We start from the raw sequence: 19207 nt of genomic DNA on the forward strand, positions 1-19207 counted from the left end.
GTAGCACAACTGTCTCCTGTTTTGCTATTACTGTACAGTACTGATTGTTCTGCTTTTTCGTCTTAACATTTCCCATCAAGATTGTGGATGCTGTTTCCCTTTCTCCTGTATTATCAGTTGTACGTATGATAAGCAGATATACTGTATACAGGGCTTTTGCTTTTTGTGGAGGTGAAATAATTGCCAAAGGTGTCAGTACAGTGATTTACAAAATGTATTAATACCCCTTGAACTTTCCTAGGTTTTGCCACTTTTAAAAAAGTCTGCGTTTGTTGGACTTCATGTGACAGAGACCCACAAAGAAGAAGTTAGAGGGAAGATAAATTGTTTTAATGTTTTTTTTTTTTTTTTACAAATCAGTGTGCTGTCCATTCAGTACCTTGTCTTTTTATTGTAATTACCAATGTCTCTACTAGCCTTGCAAGTATACAGATTGAATTATTCCCTCAAAGTCCTAAATGGATGATCCAGCCTAATTCGCAGTACCGTAATTCCGCCACACTTTCTGCCATCTGACAAATTCCAACGGTTTCTGAAAGGGGAGACGTTGCGCTTTCCAGCCAATATCGGGTTATTACGGTAATTTCATCCCCGCCGTAACAGGAAGAGAAATTAATTTGAAGGGCAATCTTTTGATAGACTGTAAACTGCGAAAATAACTTGCTGGATATTGAAAGTTCCAGTTATGGATAAATGGGAAAACATATTTACTCACTGGACATTTAAAAAACTGCTTACAATTCAAATAAGGAAAAATATCCATTAAAATTTAGAACATAAAGGGTTAAATATGGAGGATATGTAAAACGTTTTTTCTCCCCTTAATATTGTCTGCTGTTTAGCTCCGTCAAGTTTCCCTGTGCCTGCTGAAGAAAAGCATCCCCACAGCATAATGCTGCCACTGCTAAGTTCAACAGAGACCACAGAATCTTGTGTTTCGGTTTTCTTCTGCAGCTTGTGTTGCTTTGTCTTGATGATGCTACTCGTTTACTAATGTTCTCGCACAACCTTCGGCTGGATTTGTGCAGAGATTAAATTAAACACAAGGCAGACTATGTTAATCAATAAAGTGGTATCGTCACAGAATTGGACTGGTAGGTGTCAGAGCAAAAGGGGCAGAATACACTTTTCAGAAAGTTGCTACTGTGTGTTGGTCTATCGCATGAAATCCCAATAACACAGATTGAAGTTTGTGATTCAGAAGTGGCAAAATGTTGAAAACTTCCAGGGGTGTGAATATCTTTGTGAGGCACTGTAAGTGTTGCTTATTTCCCCGCTGACATTACACAAACTTTGTCATACTCACTTAAAAATATAGGTTGTTTCCTTTGGAAAGAACTCCTGCCCACGTGCCATCTAATTAAGCAATAAGTACAACCAGACAAAACATGAAAGTAAGGAGCCCCTACACAGATTTTCCTGGAAAAGACGAGATGCTGCATTCACATCACTCCCCTTCGATGGCACCTATTGCAGTGGCACAGATGCCAGCAGACTATTGGCAATGACTTCTCATTAAATCAGCCTGAAGGGGAGATTGTAAAGTGTTTTTCTTGTTTTGTATGTTTTTGGGTTTTTTTTACTCAAAGCTGAAGTGCACAGGTGTACCTCTGAATAATTGTAAAGATGCCAAAAAGAAATGACAGAAGAGGGATGACGGATGCTAAAGAACATACAGTTCAAGCAGACATGAGGAAGAAACGGCGCAGCTGCTCTGAAAGCGGTTTTGGCTGTAAACACCTCTTAACTCAGCTCCTAGACTCCCGGTTAATTTACTCCGCCAAGACACACTGAACATGTTAATCATGCAGATGTTTTACTACAAGCGAGACCGACAGCATTTCTTTAAATCTCCTTGCTAGTAACTGTAAAACTGTAAAGTATATTTCAATGTAAATAGCACTTTGGGTCACTTTTACACCTTTTATAACTGTGAATATGGATTTAAAATTTATATTAAAAATTCTATTTACAAATGGTTTCAGAGCCTCAACAGTGGTGCAGGTGCTACCTCACCGCAAACCCACCATGAGTGGCAGCAAACCCTTTCAGAGGCAGCGGTAAGCGCCATCTTAGCCGTGGTTCCTGTGACCCGGTCTTTGTCCCGCAGTGACGGGTTCGGCCACGGCCTTTTCTCTTCATGCCTGTCTGCTTGAACTCTGCAGACGAGTGTCAAAGCGCTGGAGGCAGCAGCTTTGTGGGCTTGTAGCTCAGGACCGAGCCTGTGTAGCTACATGGAGCTGCTGTGATGCAAATGCACTCTGTGCCCCGGAGCTCTGTCGTGGCTATTGTCTGTTACTAGGAAACCGAGCTGCACAAAGAACAGCAGAGGACAGATACGCAGCCACACTGTGGGGAGGCAGACTGGTCAGGCAGGATGGAGGGATGTCAGAAGTTGCCACAAGGGGAACAGTTTAACAATTGTTTTAAAGTTTAAAACACAAAAAGAAACAATGGAATAACATTGGCTGAGAAAAGTAGGGTGTAAACTGTTGTAAACACAGATAAAGTGCCGAGTTAAGCTTTGCACATTTAGGATGTTTTCACACCTGGTAGTCCGGTAGACTTTCTTCGATTGGGGAACAAAAATTGCAAAATTTGTCATATTGTCAACTGCTGCGGTTCGCTTTCCCACTGTACTGTGTCAAAGGATCCAAAATTTAGAAAAAAAAACCCTCGCCTGTGGTGGCGCTGTACCAAGAAGAAACTACACAAAAACCTCAGAAGAAGACATTAGCTTACATCCTTCTTCACAAAATGTAAACAGATTTTAGCGGTTGCAGGATTTGTCTTTGGTAAAAGACTACGGGTCATTTCCTAGACGTTAGTGTTTGTTCTGGCTGTATTTACCCAGAATGCCCTGCTTCTGAAGCAGTCTATGGTCTGCTTGGCATTCATATATGCATTTGAACCGTTCCAGAGTTCACTTTAACCGAATTGAGACCTAGGTTTTGTAGTTCACTTTCTTGGTCCGCATCAAAGTTTGATAGTGGATTCACACTTCCCCAAACAAAACAGACTATCTCGGCAAACAGACTAGAGTTGAAGTGAAGTGGACTAAACAGGGCTGGTATGAACACACCGTTAGTGATCTCCAACTGGGAATAAAACTGAGTAGGCAGTAAAACACCATGAAGGCACGGTGGGTTCAATCAGTCTGCCCCATCCTCAGTGAGGCTGCACTGGAACGCTGTCTGTTAGCCTTCAGCTCCCTTTGTGTCATTCCTTTGACAGAATGCTGTAGTATCACACCAGGATTGCTATTATTATTGTGACTATAGCCCATTTCTTTTATACTGACAACTTGACATTGTATAGCTGTAAAGATTGACTGAAAGATGACATGGTGCGCATATGCTGTATCGATTAAAGACAATGCATTGAGCTTTTACATGCTCGAAAAAGTCAATTGTGTTTTTTTAAAATTCCAAACATAAAGCCAAGAGGAGGATTTTAGCGCCGTCAATCAACACTGTGTACGTGCTGCTAGTTATCTAAATGGTGGAGAAACAACTTATTGATAAAAAAAACCTGTTTATTCAAGATCGTAGGTGTCCATGGTAACTAGCCTGAGAATACATGGTGAGGTTGATTGACAGCGCTAAGACCCGCCTCCTTGCTGTGATTATTTGTTTCTACTTATGAGAAGGCAGAGCAGCTTGATTATCGGTCTCATACTATAATATCATGACATGGTGATAGTTTTAACAAATATGTAAGAATATGTAAAAAAAAAAAAAAGTAATTTTAATAAAAGCAGCTTTAAAAGTCAAATAGTGAATTAACCAGTTAAAAAATTTAATTAAGCTGTGCTGTAGTTAATCCCGATTAAGCACCCGATCTAAATATAAATGACAAAAAAAGGGAATTATTTAAAATACATTTCTTATTGTCTACATAACAAAATAAGGATTCTTTTCAATAGTTATCTGGAACTTTAAAAATTATAAAAGCAAAACTTTCAGACTTTGAAGACTATTTAGGAACCTCATACAAATAAAAATGCAAGGCACACAGTACCTTGCAGATATATTCATACTTCTTGTCCACATTTCGTAATGTTACAACCACAAACTTGTTGTAGTTATCCCAAAGTCAAAATGGTCAAGCAAACCTACATACAAAGCATTATATCTGGTGGACACGCCGTCCCCGCAGTGACACATAGAGGGAGCAGCATTATGCTTTGAGAGGCTTTTATTTTAGGAACAGTAAAGCTGGTCAGAGTTGATACTAAGTCGGTTTTAGTAAATGTTGCTTTTTAATTCAATCTTGACTAAAAAACAAGCTTTAAAGTGCTAAAAGACTTCAGATTAGTGTGGAGTAATATCTACAAAATGTAGCCGTTACTCTTTTCCTGTATTAAAGCGAATAAAAAACTGGATAACAGTGTCTGAAATGAACTCCAAGAACCTTTAATTCCCATTGAAAACAGCTTTATCAGTATTTACTTTACTGAATAAAAACTCCCGTTTCCACAAGTGCCTACGCGCACATACCAGTCTCACGCCTCCCTTTCAATAGAGGCAGGCTGGGGGGCTTGCACACTTAAACCACCGAACAATGAAAGAATAGAGGGCCAGATTTCCATAACACTATCCTCTGCTCTTGCTATAAAGGACTTGTGATTAAAGTTTTTCTTATGTCAATAAATTCAGAGTACATTTTTCACATTAGAAGACAAATGGACCATTAAAAATGACTAAAAACGTCTATAATTGGCTTAAATTGCGTGAATATGTTGGGCTCTGCCAATTTATTTCCAAGGCTAATTGAGGGGCTGGGAGGAAAATAGGGTGACATAAAAAGGGAGTCTTGCTGTGGCTGTCAGACAAAAAGAAATTTGGTCAGTGTGCCAGAGAGCAGATGAATGTGTGAGCATTTGTGGAATGTGTGAGAGTGAAAGAGAGAAAGGCAAAAAAAATTAAAAAATAGGGTGAGTGGGTTTGAAGCAAGTGAGCAGATAAAAGCTGAGCCAGAGAGAGCAAAGAATGGATGCTCAAAGACGAGCAGAAATTAGATCAACTGCTTTAAATCACGTTAACACATGCAACAAAAGGTAAAGTTTACTGGAAACGGAATGAAACCAAGATTTCATGGAGTCTATTCACCTCCTGGGCTCAAATTTCTCTTGTGAAAAATCCATTATGGACTACACTTCTTTAATCAGAGCATCAAATATGGGGATAATAAAAGATGGTTTTTAAATTAGCTTAAAAAATTTACTTGGGGTGGAAATCTGGTGTGTTTAAGTAAATCCAAAAGTCTCAGCATCAAAAATATATTAACGATAAAGACTGAAGAATATTTGGTTATATCTAGAAGCTCAACTAACAACCAATTTTAGGAACCAATGAACATTGAGACCTCTTTAAAACATGAAACTTCACCTTGGTAACGAGGCAGAGGAAACATTTTTAGTCCTAACGAGATGTTTGTGTGCGTGAGTGAAAATGAGTGGGAGAACAGGAGGAGGTGGACAAGAGAGAGAGGGAGAGAGAGAGAAAACAGAACTGGTCCAATCCAGTCAGCGGTTGCCCCCAGAAACAGAAAGAGTGGAGGCAAGAACCACGAGCTGCAGCTGCCTCGTTTCCATAGCAACCTGGATGCTGGACGAGTGAAGGAGGAGGCAGAAACTGGAAGCTGAGAGAGATGAACAGGATAAGAGACCAAGTAAGGGTCAAAAGATGAGTATGTAGCCAGCAGAAGGGTCAATGGAAAAAACTTGGGCCATAAGAACGGAGGAGATTAGATCATTTATCTTGGTGTCGGAGGTGCAGAGGAAGATTCAGGAGACAGAAGGCGGAGTGTGAAGCTCTGACATGGATCCCCAGGACTTGCCAACGGAGACCGCCACCTTCAGGGGTACCTGGGAAACACATAGAGGGGAAATGATGGCGTCACGTCACAAATACTCACCCAGTCAACGCAGAGTATTTATACCAACTCAGTGTTTTTCTAAAACATATTTTCTATTAGTAGAAAAAGTTTCCATTCACCACAGAATTAGTCACCGTAAGATTCCTAACAGAAGTTTGAATAATGTCACAAAATCTGAGAAAGATCAAGGAGGTATGAAAACCTTTTTATTAAACTCATAGTTTATTAACTTTAGCCACAAGATAGAGCCACTTTTTCTGAAACAACTAAAGAAAACATGCATTTCTAATGAGTTTCTACTGAGTTTCTAAATACCTGCATGTACTTCTAATGAGTTTGTTCTCAAGGCGACAACAAAAAGTTACATTTTTACTTCATTAAACATTGAAACCAGGAACAGAGTCTTTTCACTTCCCCTCACCGTCAGATGGACTCCTACATGGTGGATGTGCTGAAGAGACTCCATGGTGCTTTTCACCAAACCTGCACAAAATAACAAATGCAGATGCAAGTCAAGAAGAATATACAAGATAACAATACAAGTTTAGACTGTATTAATGTCTCTAAATACCTGGACTAAAGAACCTGGCTAAAAATATCATGGATAAAGGGAAGGTGAAGTAAGTACTGCTTCAGTCGACACCTTTTCTTTGACTTTGGGTTTTATGATTAGACTGTTTGTTTTTCCAGTTTTTATTGCACATTAATTAAATAAATCTATAGAACTAAAAATAATAAAAGGTAACCAAACAATAAACATAGTATGAGACTGTATTGAATTAAAATCTATTAGAAATGGTGCTGGATCAATCAATCAATCAATCAATCAATCAATCAAGTTTATTTGTAAAGCACATTTTAGCAACAAGGAAGTTCAAAGTGCCTTACATCATAAAGACGCAAAAATACAAAGTCATAAAAGACTAAACACAGTCAACAATTGAGGAAAACAGTAACAAACATCATATTTTATTCAATGCCGTCATCATAATCATCAATACTTGTGCACTGGGTATAGTTCTTTTCTGAATAGACATTTAAAGCTATATTCTATGTAGCTTCACAACAAACATCTCAATGAACTCTACAAACAGATTCAGTTCATGTACAGAAATAAAAATGTAACTAAATCCAATCATGAAGACAGACACAAAGTCTGTTATATATTTTCCAAATTGATCCTAGTTTTAAAGCAAAGCACTGAAATTCAGTTTGTTTACCACTGGTAAATGGTGTTATTTCTAATGACGTTTTAACTTGTTTTTGTATTTATTAAGTATCATGTTGAATGTGAAAACCACAGGAGGTAAAAGAAATGATTCAGCAAGTTTAGAAGAAATCTAATATGTGTTTAAATGATTTTCCCCCCTTAGACGTAGCTGCAGCGACAAACTTCAGTGTATCTGCATCTGGTTTTCAACAGACTGAATTACATCAGTCACCTAATACTATAATAACACGCATTTAGTCTCAATGTTTTACATGTGGTCAATATATTTTGATATTTTTACAAGTACTAATGCAGTAAGACATTTTTGAGAGGGATAAATAAAGTAGAATTCAATTCAATCATGTCTAACACACACATAACAAAAATTGAGGCCCTATAATAAAGTTTATATTAGTTTTTTTTAATAGAGTGCTTTTTAATTAAGTTTCTTAGGTGAAACTGGTTTACCTGCAAACTGCTCCACCTGAGAGTCTTCCACTTCATAAAGAAGCTCATCATGAAGCTGTGCTAAAAGCCTGTTGTAACATAAAACAATCAGAAACACATAAAATGCTGTTTGCTAATAAACAGTTATTGATTATCTTTTTCAAATAAACCAGAGTGAATGCGTCAGTACAGCCATGTTTACTTTGCACATTGCTAAGCTAACACATGATCAGACTGATGAATTTGGCGAATGCTTCAAGTGTGTTTACTCTAGCTGACTGCTTGCCAGAAGCAGTCAGTCTCAACTAATTTAGTTGGCTGGGGAGCCTAGGAGTGTTGTTTCTGTGTTCTGGTGTGAAAAACTCAGTCACTTCTCCAGTGAGACAACAAGACCACCTGTGGGCACACAAAGCTAAGATCCTACGTATATATTACTGCTGAGTCTTTTTTTACAAATAAAAGAAAGCTAATACAGAGTTTTATTTTTATTGTTGGTACCTGGCAGAGAGCGAGGTGGAGGAGGAGACCAGGTTAAAGATGGTGATCATAGCCATCTTACAGAGATCAGCAGCAGAGCCTGGATTTAGATAAAGCACAAAAATACACCTGTCTATTCTCAAAATAAAGCAGGAAACATTCAAAAGTCAAAGAAGATTTTTTTTTCCTTTGTGCTTAACAGACTAGCAGTTAAAAACACTTCAACTTTCTTTCAACACTTGTAGACTTCTCCAGATCTGGGAAATACTTTTATGAAATTCAGGACTTTTTCAGATTGAATATGAAACCTGCTGCCGACAGCCGGAACAGAGTGGAGCTGGTTCTGACCGGTGGTAAAAGTATCACAACTCCTACCCTGAACCACAAAGTTGACGGCCTGCCTCTCAGCCTGCATGCGGATCCCCCAGTCTGGGGAGCTGATGTTGGGAAGGAGACGTCGGCGTCCCATCAACGACACCACATAACCTAAAAAAACAAAACCAAATCAAACACTAACTATTTTATCAGTAATGCACACATTAAACATGGTGTTTATCCATTATGTGGAGGTAGAGTAACACATTATTCTTACGGAAGACAATCCGTTTTATTAGAACACAACCCGTAAATCTAAAAGCAACAGTTCACAAGAATTTTCCAACAAAATTCAGTAAGGTTTGCTTGCACTTTCTTAATATTTTAGAGTTCCACAATAAAACATTTATTGCCTTGCAAAAGTATTAACGTCCACAGATTTTTAAATATGTTTAAAAATGATTCTTTTAAAAATAAATATATACATAATTTAAACATTTACAAAAGCAATATAAACGCAGTTGCATGCATAATTATTAAACCTTCTTAAGATGAAAATGATTTGATTGAAACTGGTTGCAGCTCTATCTGTATGTTGAGGTGAACCTCCACTTCAGTCTGCAACTGGTTTTTATACAACAAACTGGTTCTGTAGACATGTATTCCCACTAGGACTGCACAATAAATCACCAATTTATTGTTTTTATTGCAACATCACTAATCTGTGTGGGGTGCAATAAATATGAGCTAATATTGTAAGTACCATGCAGTCAGGCTCTCTAACTCTGAAATATATGTGGTGAAAGTTGTTAATGCAACAAACCACAAGTTTTATTTATTTATTTTTTTATCTCAAGTTATATTATTATCACAACATTCACCAACATCATCACATTTTTTTCTAAAACTTTGCAGGCTTAATGCCCACAACATAATGCTGCCACCATGTGTAACAGTGAGGATGGGATTTTCCATATAGGCAAAGGGTTGTTATGCATAACACATGGACAGACACATTATTATATACAATTATGCAAAACCAACACATGCTGGTACACATGGGTGACTAGTACATTCCACCAATCTGGACAATAGATGAGGCTTTCCACCTAAAACCCCTCCAGTAGCCCTTAGTGTCAGCTAAGCCACCCAGGACATGAAACCTGAATGACCTTTGAACACAATCATCCTCAAAAACATCCACTATTCAGTAAGAAATAGGGCGAAAAAAACAGGGAGCAAAAACCACAAATCTGCTGCTCTGCTGACCTCTGGAGCATCCATATGACCTTTCCCAAGGAATGTGATCGTTGTTATGGGGCCCAGTAACTGTGATGTTTAGTGAGTGTTAGTAAAAGAATATCCCAGGAAGTGTTTCTGTAGGCAGACAGGTGTGACCCGAGTCCTGCTGGAATGTGTTTTCGGCCCCTGATGTTTTTGCTTGGACAGAAATCTAACAAAAAAAAAAAAAACATGTCTTTTCTTTTTTTCCATAAGGTTCTTTGGATGGTTTGAAATGGAGTATTAATATCTATCTACAAGCTTTTTGAAGCTTGTAGATAGATATTAATAGAATTAAGTAGAATACAGTCTATTACAGAAAATACTTCATTACTATTTATTTATATAAGCCGTGATGCTGAGAAATGATTTCAGCTTTTTTCTAATTGGCATCAACATTTTAGCACCACCTATTAATAATTAATATGTAAAAAAAATTACAATGTATCTTTAAACTGAACAAGTTTCATTTTTTTTATTTTTTTTTTCAAACTGTCTCCCAAACTGATCTGTTCGTCACAATCATGAAGCGGCTAAAATCTTTTAGAGCTGCTAAAAGCACAAAAAAACGATTAGGTCGTTTCACAGCCTCCCGATGTCTCCAGTCTGTTTTTATGTGTTTACCACAAAGAGTTTGAAGACTCAGGCTGAAGTCTTTGGGACTTTAAAGAAAACGGAAAGAGAAAATGCTCCCTTTGAAAATGATCTTTGGCATTCTTAAAGGTTGATGCTGCAGCATTTATCCAAAGAGCTTTGATGAAATTTGCATGATATAAAGAGCAACAGTGATCTCATTCACGGCGGTGGTTTTAACTCACTTAAACATCAAGGCAAAAAAGTCAAACAGAATTTAAAACATGACAAAATAACAGCCCAAAAAATTTGCCTGAATGAAAATCGGTAAACTCCTTTGATATTTTTGGTCACCGCTTTGCTTTCTTACCTTGTCTGTCAGCTGTTACAGCTGCATTGTGAGACCAGGCTCACCTTCACACAGCCCTTTAAAATATATTTTCAACAAATATGACATCAGCTGAGCCTGCATCGCTCCCCTCATCTCTGCATACCCTGCCGTCATCCATCCTCCCAGACAAAATATTGCCCTATCAGGTACCAACTGTAAAGGTGGCGCAGTGACCGAAACGCAGGAGCACAAATTATTTCCAAGTCCACACAGTAAGACAGCCAGACAATTTGCTGTCAAGACTTTAATTCTTCTGCCAGGCAGAGGACCGTTTTATCTTCATTTTCAGGATGGGACTAGGATGAGACAGGAGGTAGAATTTTAAAATCAGTGACCAATGAGATAAAATAGAAGTAGAGAGCAAATTCAAGGTGACAATAAACCCAGCAGAGTTTCTGAAGCTGAAGGTTTGGTGAATCATCGTTCTTCACCTGAGAAGGCGCAGGCCTCTCCGATCTGCACAGCATTTTATTACAGCACATCGATTAGGGAGCTGCCTCCGGAGAAAGAGGACATGCAGCGCGAGGAATTGGGGTGTGTCACTGCTGACGGGCTGTGACACAGCGTGTGACTGCAAAGCAGTGTTTGAAATAATAATTTAAAAAAAAATTAAGAAAATGAATGAACGATGACATGAAAAGTATCTAAAGCTTTGATGTTAGCCACAAAACAAGTTTTTTTTCAATGCTTTTCAGAATTCAATAACAACAGTGTTCCATTAAAACACTGTTACACAAATGCATCTTTATATTTTTAAACTTTACACTTTTTCAGGAAGGCAAAATAACCCACTCAGAGTATAAATGATAAACTTGAGACACTGAGCTGCTTGGCCACAGACTGAAATTTTAATTTTTTCACAAAGCACAAGTGTGGTGCATTGTGACATCATTATGCTTCATGTCCACTCTTGGTTGTGCTCAGTGAGGGTTTAAAGTGCAGACTTCACACTATTTTGTGTGAGCATGTGCAAGTCAGAGGTGTGCTGCGCTGGCAGTTCAGTCAGAATATATAAATAAAGTGTCCCGTCGGAACCATCAAACCCTTCCCTTCCAACCCTCCTTCTTGAAGCGCCCTTCAAGTATTGACCCGAGGCAGTTTGTCTCATTCCTGCCAATGCAAGCACATCTTCCTAACTCTTTAGCCAAACACATCCAGAGAGATGTGCATGTAAAAAATTCAGAGAGCACCCCAACTGTCAACAGTGTGTTTAATCAACATGTATGCAGCTATTGGACGAAGACAGCTTCTGTCACTGTCACTACAGTCCTGGGAAAAGTCCACCAGGATTCAGAGACCTGGAGAACAAGCTGTAGCAGAAAAACCTTAAAGCAGCTGTTGCTATCCTACTGTGAAATACGTTTGGTCCCACTTGTCTTTGCACAGCTCTGTTAGTGTTTCAAGAAGGCCGAGGTCCAGTTTTAACTGGGTCTCTGCGGTGTCACCACCTCCAAACAAAATAGCATATTATAAATATAATATTTGTAATATGCTCTACAGCTCTACTGTGTATTCGTCCTACGACACATTCGTTTCAGTATCAGTTTGTTTTCGGAGCACATATTTAATAACCGTGATGGCAAAACAGTCCGACCTTGCTTGTGGCTCTGCTGGATGGTTCTCTGGATGAACGCCTGGACTTCTCTGTAGGTCTGGAGGAAACTGTCCTGGAAACGACTAGCCTGCTCAACGTTCACCCCCAAAATCCCTGACAGACGTTCACGGCCTACACAAAGTAACACGAAGTGGGATTAGAGCCGGCTATAGTAAAACACAAAGTCCACTTAATGTATTCGTTGTTAATAGATGAATAGCTTTGAAATAAACCATTTTCTCAAACACTCAAATTACTAGTAGTGAATTCAGATTAAAAACCAAAAAAACTGACCTTATTTCTTTTGCCTGTTTCATTTTGATGTTGTTTTTATTGTGTTTGATCAGCCACTAAATATAAAAAGCACTGAAGTCCCTTTGGTGTAGTTTTTACTGTCCTTTTCACAAGAGCAGCTTTAAGAAGAGATGATAAAGTGTGGCTGGAATAATGCATTGTGATACGTGTATTGTGTTGAGAATAAAGAAAAATCCATTAATGATTTAATTATTATCATGACTGGCTTGTTAAGTGGATAAGAACGTGTTCTAAATGTATTGTTTTCAGACATTTTTGTTTATTCATATTGAGATTTTATCCACTGTTATGCAACTTTGTTGTATCTAAAAAGGTGTTTGATGAGGTTGGACATAAAAGTGAGGCCTTTACTTGGGCCTGTTGTGTTTTGTGTTGCTCTTGTGTGTGCAGGGCCCCACATTCCTGCTGAATGAGGTCAGCACTGAGGTGAACTTTGACCTTTATTACTGATGCCCTCTGTGCTGCTTGCTTTCACACCTCTAGCATGGCTTTATATCTTCTTTCCTCCTTTCTTTCAATTTTCCTGCCCTGTATCTGACGCCTTTGTCCCTGTTGAACTGTAAATTTGAAATGGAAAAACTCCTACTGCCTTTCAGATGTGCTCATTCAAGAAACACACATAAAAAGGAAAAACATGCACGTTCAGTCAAATGTAATAAAATAAAACCTGAATATGTATCTGTTGTTTGATAAGCAGATAGTTTACCTTTGACTAACCTCCTTCATGCCACTTTGTTCACCAGCATCTTTGCATTGCTCCACTATTTTCTTACCTATTTGTGTACATATGTCTGTGCATGAGTCCATAGCGCTGCTGCTGTTGTGCCCCTCCTCCCTGGCCTGATTGTCTCATGGAGAGAGCTTTCCTTGGTATTTAGTAACCATAGCAACGCATCCCTCCATAAAGAGCGGTCTGTCTACGCTGATCAGGATCTCCTCGAGGGCTCCTCCTTTTGTGTGTCTGTACTGTTCCCCACTCACCTAAGTTATGAGCGATGATCTTTTGCTCTTGTGATTTGTTGTACTATTTTTCAACAAAATCTGATCATTTATGCGCATTTATTTTTTTATATGTTCATCTTATTAGTTTAATTTAAGATGGCAGTTTTTTCAAACTGTTCAGACTATAAGAAGATGAAATGCGACAAGTGCTGCCTTGCAATTTATTATTTGATTATTTAATGGGTGTTCCTTATTATATTTATTATCGCTTTCTTAAATACTTTTTTATGTGGCCATTTTTATTCATTTACAAATATATTTATTATTTTGCTGATGTATTACTGCTAATTTTTTTTGTTAATTAGATTTTTGTTGTTAATGTTACTTAGTTGTAACTTAGTTGTATCCTTCAAGTCCAAGAAAACCTTTACATTTTACACTCAGCTGCCATTTTAGTGCAACACATTTGGAACAAGCTAAATTCTTTCAAAACAAAAGCCAAAATTAAACAGCCTTGCAGTGATTTTACAAGCTGTTTTGACATTTGGCTCTAAAACTTTAAGTCACTGGTGAAACTAGATGCTGATGTTTTCCTGTTTGTCCATACGAGTACATATTCAAGAAAACACACACATTTTAAATTACCATTATTATCTTTTTACTTTGCTTTAAAGAGTCTGTGGTCTGGTAGTCTCTTAAAGTTGTCTGGCTCATTAGTCTATGAAGGATTTTCTTTGTACTTTGGCTGTTTTCATAAATGTTAGGTTACATGTTCTTCCTGATCACATAGTACATGTGGTCTTAAAAAAAATCCTTCAACCAAACTTTATTTTTACAGCACTTTTTATACTGTCAAGCGTAGAAGATGAGGACAATGGATAAATAAAAGCTGAAAAAAGCTGCACTCTATGAACAGTAAAAGACGGTCGTAACCAAAGAGAAGAAGGATTTTTCATTTGGTCATCAACTGTCTGCCAAGTTTTTAGCAAAAAGCTCATTAAGAATGACTTTGTTGTTGCTAAAATGCTTCTGTTGGGTCAAAATTGTACTCTCTTTGGTATTTTCCAAGCATTTCCCATTTCTTTATTTGAATCCTTACATGTTCTTCTTCTATTTCTTACTGTTATTCAGACAGTATTTTATTTATTTTGGACCAAACATTCAGCTGAACACCAAGGTGCATGTTTGTTTTTTTTTTACTCTTATTCAAATGGCAGTTTGTGCTCACCTGCTCCATAAACCACAGAATATACGATGCGTTTGGCACGCTCCCTGTCTTCAGGAGTCACCTCATCAACACCCACCACTTTCCTGGGTGACAGAGATAAAGAAAAACACCTTTACATTTTTATATAACAAATAAAAGTTTGATCTAAAGTCAGTTTTGAACATTTTTAAATACAGAATAAACAAATATTTTTAACCCTGTTTTCCAAAGGTTTTTGTTTAATTTAGTCTAAGCCTGTCACTAAGGATTGTCAAAATTAGATTACTGATCATTTTTCCCCAATAGAGCTTTGGAAAGTGACGTCTCTGGGATGTAGGGGTATGAGCGCCATCTTCAGGGGCCATAAACATAACCGACAAAAACGACTTTCACAGATATTTTGAATCTAATTATTAATTGATTAAATTATTTAGCAATGGTACAAACTTGCTGCGTTATTGGACGTAATGTCGGATCACACGACTGAAACTATAAAAAGATGGAAAACGGGCTTTCGTTTCACTTTTTTTCCTGCCTGTAAACGAGAGGAGGCTAAGCTAACGGAGCTAAGCTATCGAAGCTAATGAAAAGGAGACGAATGTCCTGGCTATTAGCGGTGAGACGTCCTGATATCACGTTCTCCAACATCCCAAGATATCTACAAGTTTGCTCCAGACATGTCCATTCTGGTGAGTGTCTAATTTCGCTTTGTCGGTGTTGTGTCATAATGTTTTACTGTGATTTTGTCCGGGTGACTGTCAGTTATGTTGAGTTCATTTAAGTGGATCAACATTGTTTAGGTCGGATTTATATTTTTTATATAGCATAGTCCGAGTTTTGTCAGTGGACCTCGAGGTTATTCCATTATTGTGAAGTAAACTATTTTACTAGAGTTATCAAATGTACAGTATTAATACTGATGTGTGTTCTGATATTTTACTCTTCAAGGCAAACCGACTATGAAATGGATTTCATGTAATAAAACAGATCCTGTCCTAGAATTTTATGTAATTGAACTTTAACAAATGTGATGATCATCTGAGGTAATACATTTTATGAAATTTTAAAAAAATATATTTTTTAGACATAAAACTAGTTAAAAAAATAAAAAGGTATCAAAATGTAATAAAGATGAGTGTGCTTCATCTATACAGTCTAGTAGAACAATTTCACACAGATTCTGAGTTGATGGGGCACATAATTTGGAAGCTATTGAAGAAAACATAATATTAAAATTATTTAAAATATTGAATATGACTTAAAATTTTTATAGAGGATAGTATGCCTCGTGTAAGAGCATGAATTACCACTTTTTTGTATCAGTTGGTCACAAGGCAAGCCATTTATTTACAGGAGTGTTTGGTTCGGAAATTGACGGCCCCCAACCTGAACCTCTGAGCGCTTGAGGAGGGAGCGGTAGAGAGCAGCTTAAGCCATTTTGTAATCAATTTGACCATATGCATATAATTATTGTCTCTAAAACTTTAACTTACTGGCTGACATCATTAGACGTTGCTTCAGTATTTCCACATAATGTTCATTCCTCATGATGTCATCCATTTTATGAAGCTCATGCACCAAAACAGCCCCACAACATGATGCTGCCACCACCACACTACATAACAGGTGATGGTGTTCTCAAGTTTGCGAGTCTCCCTCATTTTCCACCAACTGTAACAGTCATCATTATGGCCAAACAGTTCAGTTTCAGGTTGATCAGAACAAACGGCATGTCTTCGAGAATTAAAGTCTAGTTTATTTGACAATAAAGTTGTTTTTGTGTTCAGCTTTGGCAAAAGATTTTTTGGGCAATTTTCAGTTTTCTGACATTGCACTATAAATATTCTGGATTTAAAATTTGATGGTATATTGAAAAAAAAAATAATTTAATTTTGTGGATTATGGTTGATTTTTAAAAGCAAAAAAAAAAAGAGAGAAAAATATCAAGAGCAGGACTTTGCTGTGTGGAGAAAGTTATATGTGGACAGCATGCATATACATCGCTACAAAAGCTGTGGAGCTAAAACAGACATAAAGGACCACTAAACGTACAGGAGTCGAGGAGAGGAGTGGTGGAGATGGACATGCAGTGACAGTTATGTGATGTGACTCGGAGAGAGCCGTAGTACTGCGGATCAGACAGGATGCAATGACACGTCTGCAAAGTGGCATTTCTGGAGGGGCTCATGAGAAACTGCCGTCTCTGTTCAGTGTTGACAGACAGCCTCACACACACACACACACACACACACACGCTAAATTATTGGTGTGTCTGAAGATCCTCAACGCTCCAAGGTTTTCAAAAGCATAATCAGATCAAATAATCCCTCTCAGGCCGTCTTTCTCATCTCCCATATATGTTCCTCTGTTTACTCGCCTGATATGTAGTGACTGACTGGGAGTACCGACATTTTAAAGATGAATATTTGCCCCCCTGTTGTGCATCTGGCCAAAGAAGGGTTCATACTAGATTTTTATTGCCCCCTGCTGGGGAATGGTCCTCAAGTTACTGGTGTTGTACAGTAATTTTGGGAGATTATTTTTTGTTAGTGCCCCTGGTAGAGATGCTTTATCTAAAAACTAAACATTTTCATTGCAGCAGCAATAATTAAATTACTTGTTTAGAAACTTCCTGGCACCAGACTTAATAGCACCCTTGCTATATCTCCTCTAAAATGAATGGAAATGACAGATTTTTACGGCGACCCAAGTACCAAGGATTTATTATTTTGTCAACCTTTGCCCTGTTCTCCTGCAGAACAAAAAAGAATGCAAAAGCCCCTCTTCAAAATATGAAAGATGTGAGAAAACAACATTCAAATAAGGCAGATCTGATTTTCATAAAGCAAGAAAACGCTGGAAGAAAATGGTTAATTATCCAAACCTGCTTGTATGTATAGTCAAAGCAACAATTAGATAGTCAAAAACAACTTGAGCTGTTGCAATCTTTATAATGCAATGTCAGAAATCTGAAAACTGGTCATCAGCAGTTATTTCAGCAGAAAATGTCCTAAACCAACAATTTTGAAACATCTTCTAGGAGACAACATGTAGAAAAGGTGTTTTATGTGATCGTTTACTTCACGTCTGCCTTGAGAAAGAATGCACAGAAACAAAAGCTAACTCAGCAAAACATAGCATAAGGCCAGACAAAAGGAAATCAAGAAGTGAGAGAAAGAAGAGCAGGTGACGTGAACTCTATACGAGAGGAAACTTTGTGCAGAAGAAGAAGCTCTGACTGAGTAATCCCAGCAGAGCTCAAATGACACCAGTTAACAAGGTGAAAAGAGTGTAAAGCCTGAATAGGGCTGTTAATGTGGTAATCTGCTTAACTGGTCGGTCAGCGCTGCAGAGGCGTCTGAAACAGGAGCATTAGTTTAACACGTTACTGACAGGCAGATCAAAACGATAAACCCAGCGAGTAAACACCACACACACATACGCCGATAGAGGGGAGGAGGTAAAACGCACCAGTCGTTAAAACACATCGAAAGCAAAACAATGCAATCACCAGGGTGACAATCCCAGAGGTCCCCTGGGCATGGAAACGGAGGCAGTTGGCGTGGTCGTCATGGCAACAAGGCGATTAGCATTTGAAGTGAAGGAGATGGTGAGTCTGAGAGAAGGAGACTATCAGAGACGCCCTGCGGCGCGGCAACGGTCACCTTGGCAGGGGGGACCAGGGTGCGCGAGTGTGTGTGTGAGGGAGACGCACCACTGAGAGGCCAGCAAGGTGAAGACGTCGGCCTGCGGGTCGGTAAAGACGCGGAGCAGCTCCGGGTCCGAGGAGAAGTGAGCCAGCAAGCGGAGCTCCACCTGGCAGAAGTCTGTCACAAACACAAACCTTTCAGTTACTACCTTAAAGTTGTGCACTGGTGTGTAAAAGTCTAAAGTCGTCACTAATTCCCTTTGTGCTTTGCTAGTAAGGAGCCAAGCTTTCTTGTAATCTACTAAAAATTTCTTGATTAAAATTTCTTCACATTTTCTGAAAATTTTTTGGAAGAGTTCCTAATCTTTCACATATTTTCTTTCTTTTAAATAACCCTACTGATGAAGAATATCTCTAAATACCAAACAGCTCATAAGGAGGACCACAGCAAAAACATCTGTCAGGTAAATAACTATTAAGGATCTTGTAAAGATCCTTAATAGGATCTTTAAGGAGAGAAATACTAAGATGCTCTGAGAGATGACGATGAAGTGAAAGATAAGGAAAAAGATACAACTGGCTCTGGCTGTGCTGACATAAGCGAGCAAGTTTCTAAAGATACCGGCTTATTAATATTTGATGAGCTCCAGAGCACTTCCCCTGAGCCAGCCTGGCAGTTCAGAAACATATTGCTGACCAGGATGTGTGGATGTGAGGAAGAAGAGGCAGCTATAAAGAAAGAAAAACGATTCATGTCCAGTACGATGTGGGGTGAAATGACACACACACAGAACATGTGAATACATGATCTTGTGAAAGCCTGAGGCCTGGTTATACCTGAAACTGTCTCTATATCGATCCAGATAAAAATAACTGACTTCCTGCAAACGCCTCTAAAGACCGATCATTAAATCTGGACCAGATTA

At 38.3% G+C, this 19207-nt stretch overlaps 1 protein-coding gene across 5 annotated transcripts in view; it reads right to left on the minus strand.

Annotated features, from left to right (window-relative positions):
- Positions 1-3483: 3483 nt before the first annotated feature.
- LOC122820373 (DNA polymerase nu-like) overlaps positions 3484-19207 on the minus strand; it is a 65251-nt gene continuing 49527 nt past the window's right edge. For 2 of the 5 annotated variants that reach the window (XM_044097743.1, XM_044097742.1), the window contains exons 5-12: positions 18348-18459; positions 14654-14736; positions 12169-12300; positions 8390-8500; positions 8036-8114; positions 7559-7626; positions 6302-6363; positions 3484-5869 (exon numbers count right to left, since the gene is read on the minus strand). In XM_044097743.1, the coding sequence (XP_043953678.1) occupies positions 5789-5869; positions 6302-6363; positions 7559-7626; positions 8036-8114; positions 8390-8500; positions 12169-12300; positions 14654-14736; positions 18348-18459 (728 nt within the window). In that variant the 3' untranslated portion in view covers positions 3484-5788. The remainder of the gene's footprint in view (positions 5870-6301; positions 6364-7558; positions 7627-8035; positions 8115-8389; positions 8501-12168; positions 12301-14653; positions 14737-18347; positions 18460-19207) is intronic. The other 3 variants (XM_044097738.1, XM_044097737.1, XM_044097736.1) reach the window with 2 other exon arrangements.

The sequence above is a fragment of the Gambusia affinis genome, linkage group LG18, assembly GCF_019740435.1.
Source record: "Gambusia affinis linkage group LG18, SWU_Gaff_1.0, whole genome shotgun sequence".
NCBI lineage: Eukaryota > Metazoa > Chordata > Actinopteri > Cyprinodontiformes > Poeciliidae > Gambusia > Gambusia affinis.